The sequence below is a fragment of the Camponotus floridanus genome, unplaced genomic scaffold, assembly GCF_003227725.1.
Source record: "Camponotus floridanus strain SB8 unplaced genomic scaffold, Cflo_v7.5 scaffold22, whole genome shotgun sequence".
Classification (NCBI taxonomy): domain Eukaryota; kingdom Metazoa; phylum Arthropoda; class Insecta; order Hymenoptera; family Formicidae; genus Camponotus; species Camponotus floridanus.
In genome coordinates, this window is record NW_020229348.1 from 67,946 (window position 1) to 76,637 (window position 8,692).

The 8,692-nt window shown below is 36.0% G+C and overlaps 1 protein-coding gene across 2 annotated transcripts; it reads right to left on the reverse strand.

Moving 5' to 3' along the window:
• Nucleotides 1-752: 752 nt before the first annotated feature.
• Nucleotides 753-8,331, reverse strand: LOC105253759 (LIM/homeobox protein LMX-1.2). Of its 2 annotated transcripts, XM_011262018.2 has the most exons (5): nt 7,321-8,331; nt 5,676-6,098; nt 2,972-3,277; nt 2,504-2,602; nt 753-1,314 (listed from the first exon to the last, which is right to left on the reverse strand). In XM_011262018.2, exons 1-5 carry the CDS (start codon nt 7,442-7,444, stop codon nt 1,058-1,060), a joined length of 1,209 nt encoding a protein of 402 aa, XP_011260320.1. In that variant the 5' UTR covers nt 7,445-8,331; the 3' UTR covers nt 753-1,057. The 2 variants fall into 2 exon arrangements, with proteins under 2 accessions (XP_011260320.1, XP_011260329.1); XM_011262027.2 differs by lacking the exon at nt 2,504-2,602.
• Between the last annotated feature and the right edge of the window lie 361 nt (nt 8,332-8,692).

Consider the following 8,692-nt stretch of genomic DNA (forward strand, 5'->3'; position numbering starts at 1 on the left):
AAATATATTTTTACGCGATTATATATAATAATATATATATAGCTATTTCTTTCATCGAGCGCATTATATAACACTTTGAATCATCGAAAACTGAAAAAATTATATATATTAATTAATTAGTTGATTAATTAATTAAGATGAATATAATAAAGTTAAACGCGTTAATGATAAATAAATCAAATAAATAAATCTGCAGTAAGAAAAGAGAAATGAAAAAATCGTTTTCACAAGATCACTTATAATTGACAGAATAAATTTATACCCCAATTAATTTATTAAATAAAAATCTTAAACTATTTTCTTTATTTATAAATATGCATATATAGAGGTGGCAATTGTAAAAATTAATATTCATTATAAATATTTGTTTTGATTTATTGTAGTTTTCTTTATAAGCATTTCTTTCGCGTTAGTTTTCTTATTTTCAATTTTATTATTTTTTTTTAACCTAACCCTCCTTTTCAGCCCTGAAAGAAGAAAGGAAAAATATTTTATTACGATGATTTTCTTCTACAGTCAAAATTATTAAGAATGCATGAAAATTTTCTGAAAAAAAAACACATTGCAATTCAATATCAATTTGTTGTCTCTTGCTACGCAATGCAAAACAGGATGAGAAAAGAGTTTTATAATAATATTCTTCGTAGTGTATTTATGAATATCTATTTATTACACACAGAGGAATAAATACAGATTTTCATTCTTCGACAATGAAGAAAAGCAAACATTTCGAAGAGAATTTTTTGATGTTGCGTCAACACACATCACGAAATTTTTAAAGAAATTTAGAAATATTTTGCATATCAAGTAGAAAAATAAAATGTACAAGATGTTGACTAGAAATGGATTAATGACAAGTCGCGTGGATAACGAAAAATATCTATTTTTATCTCGTCGCGATCACCTGGATACAGGAATGAAATGCAATGTCGACTCCTTCGTTGACGCAACAAAGCCGATTGACACGACACGCGAGGGAGAGATACAGAAAAGGGAGGATGGGGACGATGAGGAGGGCGAAATAAGCGACGCGAGATCGAGGAAAGGAAAATTTGGATTACGCGTGATCACCACTGAAATAACTACTCTGCATCATGAACAGTTTGTCGATCGGATTGTGAATAGCCGCGTGCAGGCTTTGCGACAGCGACGGGGTGTCGTGCGATGATGAGCCGTGATGGGAATGCGAAGCACCCTGGTGACTGCCGTCCGCACCGCCTCCGTCGTTTTCGCCGATGTCAAAGCCGCCGTCTGTCCCATCTAGAGACAAGTCGCTGCTGCAGAAGCTCTCCCCCGAATGCCCTGGATATGCGTCTGGAAGAAACAAAACGTGTTTTATTTATTTTTTTCTTTTTTTTTTGCGAAACACTATGCGATTCGGAAGATATCGAATGAAACGTATATTCGCAACAATGGGAAAATTTCTTTGAAATTTTTATACGCAAACGTACAGTACAAAATTACATAGTGTATATATAGAATAGAATATATTTTTGCAATAATTAATCATTCTTTATATATAATTTTGTTTTAGAAATGTCTTTTTTTTTAATAAATATTTTATAATTAATATAATTGACTGAATGTGAATATATAATATTATTAAAATGATTTCTTTTATATTCAATTTTAAGAAGGAAAGAAAGATATTTGCAAAAACTTTTTTTAACATTAATTTTTTACATATTTTGCATATTTTGCTGGAGTAGAAAAATAAGATAAGCTTTCTTTTATTTGTGCTATCAAGTGACAGAGTAATATGATCGCAATTGTAAAAAATGCTAAAAATTCAGATCCGAAATATTCGAAAAAATATCATGGCTCTCTGTGCTCTATAGAAGCTAAATAAATATTTGCTTCGAACCCGCGTGGGCGCGTGACGTGTGCAGGATGTTTTGAAAAAAAAATGTATAGCGTAGCTCCTATCTTTGATATGAAAAAAAGTGGTTGGAGTAAACATAAATTTTGTCTCTCAAAAACTTTTTATGAAAGTGTTTTTGAAATTTTTATATGTGTGAGCCACAGTTGTTACAACATTTTAATATTCAACGTTAAAAATTTTATTTAAATCTTTGAATCTTTCAATATATATATGTGGGAGAGAGTAATATAAAAATAAGCCTTAAAATATGCGAAATAATCGGTGAGATTGTATGAAAGTAAAATTAAATACATGCTATGCACTTTTTCTATTAAATCTCTTCTGTCGAAAAGATAATTAATCGTCTTATCGAATATAAAATTTTTGTATTATTTTAATTGTATTATTGTTAATTTGTATTATTTTAAAATTTTGTATTATTTTAACCTCTCAATAATAAAATTTATCGATTTTATTAAAAGAGAATCAAATTTGTGAAAAAGCTGTAATCTAGAGTATTCGCACGATACGGAAATATATACTTTGCATAAACGCCTGTCAGGATGCAAACGCATTACGCACATACCGTCTCTCTCTATGACATTAGACGCAAATGAGTTTCTACGGTGAGTAAAGACTTACCGTCGGGCGAGTACGGGTTATTGGGGTTGAGCGGTTGGGTGGCTGAGGGGAAGCTAGAAGATTCCCCATCGCGCATGTTCAGGGCGTTCAAGTAATGACCTGCGAACGAGATTAGACAATTGACATTGAACTCACTCGTTTACCAATGCCCCATTAACCAGTCTTCGCAAATTCGCGAGTCTCCCGACGAGAGTTTCGCGTTACTCTTATGTAATTCTACGCTAATTCGGCACAATTTTTTTTCGTAAATAATAGAAAGCCGATAAGAAACAATCGAGACGGATTGTCAAAATTAAAATTAATGATTTTAAAAATAAGTAGGATTTTATTATTAATAAAATTTTGCATTTTCCAGGATCGACGAGGAATTTCAGGGTCAGGAATTTCTGGAATCGGTCGTGTTGAAAATATATTTGAATTCTCCACGGAATTCTCTCGGAAGCGAGATAGCGTGAAAAATGCTCTTACTGTGATCGCTATGCGGACTTTCCGTCCTTCGCTCCTCTTTCGGTTCTTTGTCGGATCCCGGCTCGGTTTTGGCCTTTCGCTGAAGCTTCTTCATCTTTGCTCGCTGATTCTGGAACCAGACTTGGACCACGCGCACGCTGAGACCAGTATCCTTGGCGAGGGCCTCTCGCACCTTCCTGCAGGGTTTCGGGGACACCTCGAAAGACGCTTTGAATTGACGTCGTTGGGCCGACGTGAGTATCGTCCGCGGCCGTTTTGGACCTCGACGGCCGTCTCGTGGTCGATTCTCGTCCAATAAGTCGTCATCTGACAATATATATGATGCATCTTATATATCTACAAATCATTCACACATGTATAAATGCCTGAATATTCTCTCCTTTATCGCTTTTAGAAAAAAACCAAGTAAAATTTTTCAAATAAATGTAGGAAAAATTTGGAATTATACAGCTACAAGAGATCATTTGCTACATTTTTCATTTTTTAATATCAATATTCTAATAAAAATTACATACATATATATACAAAAATAAATAAAAATAAAATATCACATGCATAACATCATTTTTTGTTTATTATATATTAGCAATTTTTTGATCTTTTGATTTAATACGGAGAGAAAAAAAGGCCAGGAAATCGTCAAACTTTTGCACAACTCCTTGTAAAACATTTAACGACATGCAACGAACAGAAAATGGAAAGAAGCGAGTAAATGACGATTTAGTCTTATCTCTTGCGTGAATTTGTGTTTCGAATAACTGACGGATTGATCGTCTGGCGCAAACGGTAGTGGCTCGAAGTCGAGCAGTAGATACGGGTGGCTTCGATCAGACGGCGATCCGACAAAGCACACAGGCCACGCCTATCGTGCAACATATGTACCGCGGCGCGGCAACATGTCGGCCGCGAACAAACGCACCGACCATACGTGCGGATTCCACCTTCCGCTCGGAATATTTCAACAACTTCGGGAATTCCATTGTTAAAAATTTTGTTACGCTTCGCAGGAGATGAGCGAAATTGTCGATCAAATCATCGAGATGCGCGATCGTCATTAAATCGTCGATTTATTATTAAACGCATGCAATGAACTCTTAAAAACGCAGATTGGAATTGTATGGAATTTTTCATGTAATATAAAAATATATTTTCAGTGTTTTTTTTTACTGCTTTATAAGGGAGGGGAGGAAATTCTTCTCGTGCATTCATTTATAAAAATTCCATTAGAATTCTCTTCAATATTTTTGCGTAATTTGAACGTATGTTGTTTTTTTTTTATTTCTGTGTGATATTTCTTGTATATTTAAATATTTCATTCGCGTCATATGTATAAGGGAGAAAAGGGATATACATATATATGTACATAATAAACGACTCACAAACTGCTCTTTCATCATTTTTTATCGTCACCAATAACACATGAAATATCTCGAAACGCGTACCATAAACTTACATGGAGATATATCGCAATCGATGAATCGTTTTGGAATAAATTCCGCAACTATATATCTCAAGATATTTCATATTTTTCATATTTTTCACGGGGTATATTCTTTGATCTTACGAAAGATTGGCGAATTCAACAATGGCTATTTTACGACGCCGCGAATGTCACGCAATCGCTTTCGATCATTCACGCTTGATTTAAATGTAATTACCTTGAAAAGGAACAGCCCTGTTTCGAAATTCCTGTAGATTTTTACTTTGGATGTCTTTAGATTGTAGTACAACCTGCGAACAATGCAACAAGGTATGTACAATGCGTTTTTCAACGTCATTTTATTTGATTCATTCGATCGTATTTTCAAGCATTCCGCGGCAATGATTCGTGAAATTACTTTGCAGCTAAAAATTCGTGTCATCGCCAATCTCGCCAATCTCAATTCTCAAATTATTTCAATTCTGCTGTGGGAAACGACGCGATAATCGATACTCTCGTTTAACAAGACGATATAAAAGATAGTTGAGCAGTTTGTCATGTATGGAAAACAAGTAGATCCTTTCGGCTCATTCTGTACAAGTAAATTATATATCGTGGTATTTGCTTAACTAAGTTTTTCGCAGGGTCTCATTCAATTTTCGGAAATGATAATGCTTCTACTATTGGCGACAGTGTGATAGAAACAGAAATTGTAGCTCACATAGAAATGGATACACATCGTAAAGTCATCTCATGCAAGATGCATACATTTTTATTCATGCTACTTCTCATATATTTTATACAAGAACGGTGTCTTTTGTGCAAGGAAAACAATGATTATGTTCGTGCATATATATAACACATATATTAAGCTCTTTCAATTTTTCTTCCAATTACAAAACACAAGACTGGAACAACCACTATCTTTTCATTGTATTATTCGATATAATTTATATATATAAAACAAACTGAGATGCAAAAAGACGATTAGAACTCACTTGATTTAATTACCAAAATTTTTTGTATAATTTATTAACTTCAAAAAAGTCTATCATATTTGCTAATCTTGTTTCTTATTTTTGAAAATTCCCAGAAAGAACAAGTTAAAATTAGAAAAAAAATTCTGTACAGAAGCAGAGATAGTGAGATCAAGGCTGATGCTTCATTTCGCGTCGACAGTATACACAAGACTCGAGATGAAGAAACAAGATTTCGATAAACGATTATGCGCAATTTATGCACATACACATACACACATACATACGCACAGTGTGGGACACTCACCTTGCGGACTATTTAGAAATAATTCGTGCTCAAAGTCCCGTCTGCAGATCGGCTGGCCCTGTCGGAGGATATAGTGGGCGCCCCTCGGCAACGGCTGGCCGCACATGCAACACGCGAAGCACTCCACGTGGAACACCAGGCCGGACACCGGCCGCATCACCAGATCCGAGCAGCTGATCTTCTCCATGCAACGCGCGCACTTCACCCCGAAGATCCTCTCGTAATCGGAACGGCAGTAGAGCTTGAGGTCGCGTATGAAGCACGAGTGCGACAGCATCGCGCCGCATACCGTGCACGAGAGGCACTCCTCGTGGTAATTCCTCTCGGCCACCCTCATCACGTACTTGTCGGCGATGGTGCGGCCGCAGCCGGCGCAAATCGTCTCCAGAAGACCGGATTCCGTCTTTACGGAAACGGACGGCTCTGCGAACGACCAAATTATGCGATAACACTGCTAACGACTAGCGTATATCGGCCGTTGTTCGAGTTGAAATTTTGCTTCTACCTCAATTTTCTCGATTTTCTCGAATGATGAGAGAGAAAATTTTTAATTTATATAGAAATTAAATCTCCGGAGTAATCTACCTCAAATAGTAAATGAGCAATTTAAAAGAGGATCTTTCGGTAAAACTATAGGTTTTTATTAGAATTTCAAAAAAGAATGATTCGATCAATATAGATGTTAAATTGAAAATGACTTGTGAAACGTTAGGTAGATATTATATCTGTCCATTTATATAAGATAGTTACGAAATCTAACATTATTTCGTTTTTCATGAGCGATTTTTTGCTTCGCTTTACGATTCATTGCCATCGTCAAGAACGAATAAGTCTTTTTACCTGAAAATACTTTGCATTCTCTTTCATTTGCTTTCATTGTCAAGCTATTGACAAGATTTACGGAATAGTTTTTAAAATAAAAATGTCCTTGATATCACAAACCAATTTCAAACAAAATATGCGAAGCGATACAGTTAATATTGCATATAGATAAATAGTTTTATTTACTTCAAAATAATGTTCGCGTGTTTTTAACATATTGAATATATGATCGAATGCTAAATATGTATAATTAATGCACGAATGCATGATTTTTTCGAAAATTTTTATACTTTAAGTATATATTCTTAGAAAACTGATTTAAAAAAATAATATGCAAAATAATATGCTTATACAAAGAAAATTAAACAATCTTTATGGATCATTTTATATAATATGCAAATTCTCTTATTTTTCGCATAATCGATCGAATATAATTTAAAACTAAATTAATTAAACCGTATGTCCACCTGGAAAATATTAAAACACGAATAAAAAGGTGTGCATTTGAATATGTACGACATAACTATCTCTCTATTTTTCTAGCTGCAGAATAATATATTCGTGTCTCAATTTCAAGAAATATATAGTTACAAACTATTATTTACTATTTTTATTAAATTGAAGTTTTTATTAAAATCTTTTTATTGCACGAGGAAAATTGTTCTTGATAAAATGTCTTACATCCCCGATATGAAATACATATTAGCACTTTTTACGTTTTATTTTATTTTAGCAATAGAAGAATTAAAATAAAAAATAAATTTTATAGATATATATAAAATATATAAATTTTATTTACATATATAACAAAATTTTTTTTTACCTGCGTTATTATTATCGGATGTAGGCCGGAAAGGCATAGGTGGAACCGTCGCCGTCGGCAAAGGCTGACCGGGTTCACTTTGACGATTGAAAGAACCAGGTGCCGGAGGATAGAATTCCAACATGGTGTCTTTTTGTTAGAACCTTGAACACGGAAAAAGAGTCTTCGAGTTGCTAAAAACTCGTTTTAAAAATCCTTTTTAAAAGAGTTTTATTTTGAATGACACTAGACACTTGGGAATCACACATCAATAAGAGTTTTTGAAATGACGATGAAATTTTTTTCAAAACGTCTTCGTCTTTTCTTTTTCTATTTTGAGGCACCTAGTTGTTCTAGGCAAACAATTTCTTCGCAAATTTCAACTCAGACTCTCAAATCCCTTGACAAGCTTCACTTTTGCTTTTATTTCACCGATCGCCGATCTTCTTTCAAAATTGTCTAAGTATTTTAATATCACTCTCCCTTACCAGTAGATTGAATTTTTCTGATTAAATTCACGTTCTTCTGATTGAATTCATTATCAAGAACGATGGCGCATTTCGCGTTAAGTATAGCTATATAGTAATACGACTTCCGACACTTTCCAATAAATTAGTCCAGGTCAAAAGCTATAAATTAGTCCATGTCACTTGTACGCTCAATCGATCTCGTTTGACCGGACATTGAACATTTGTCACTTCGGCCAGAGGCCGAAGAACGATGGAACTTCGGTACGTTTAGCTGTCACTGGTTCTTCGATATGGTCAGCACCGTATGTTATCCAAGTTTCATGACGAGAAGCCGTCACTACCGTGCACAGGTTTAAGATGACGAGCTTCTTGGGCGATCTTCTCGGGGTGCGAGATGTCACAGCTGCACCGCATTCCGGATACAGCGAAAAGGGTGAAGACTGACTCCTGACGCTTCCGAGAACTTCTTTCCTCCCTCCACGTCTTCCTCATCCACCCGCCTGATATCCGCACCGGACGCGTTCTGTACGCGATAGTTTCGTACGTGTCATCCGCGCGAGCTCCGTCGCTTTTTTGATCGGGATCCACCGACTCGCCGACAGCGAGAATCCCCATCCCTCTCTCCCCCAACCCCTTTCTTCATCACCCCGGTATAACGCGGCTTCTCCTACCCCGCCCGTGTCTCGTCCCCGTCATTGGAGATAGATGAGGCATCGATGCGAGAGTGAAGAGGGCGGGTTCATCCCCCGCGCTCTTAGCCGCTCGCAAAACTCACGATGGAGGCTACCGGATTGGCGTCGCCGGGAACCGCCCTTGCCCGAAGGTTGCTAGTGGGGCAAAACGACCACCGAGGGTGCTCAACCAGCGGCGATGTACGAACGGGAGATCAATATCCGACCTCAACCATTGCCGGAAGATTTCAG

Excerpts from the sequence above, each read along its gene's own strand:
- LOC105253759 (XM_011262018.2), bottom strand. The coding sequence starts at position 7,444 with ATGTTGGAATTCTATCCTCCGGCACCTGGTTCTTTCAATCGTCAAAGT. Across the intron at positions 3,278-5,675 it reads ATTTCTAAATAGTCCGCAAG|ATGACGACTTATTGGACGAG; the intron begins GTGAGTGTCCCA and ends ATATATTGTCAG. Across the intron at positions 1,315-2,503 it reads TAACCCGTACTCGCCCGACG|ACGCATATCCAGGGCATTCG; the intron begins GTAAGTCTTTAC and ends TGTTTCTTCCAG.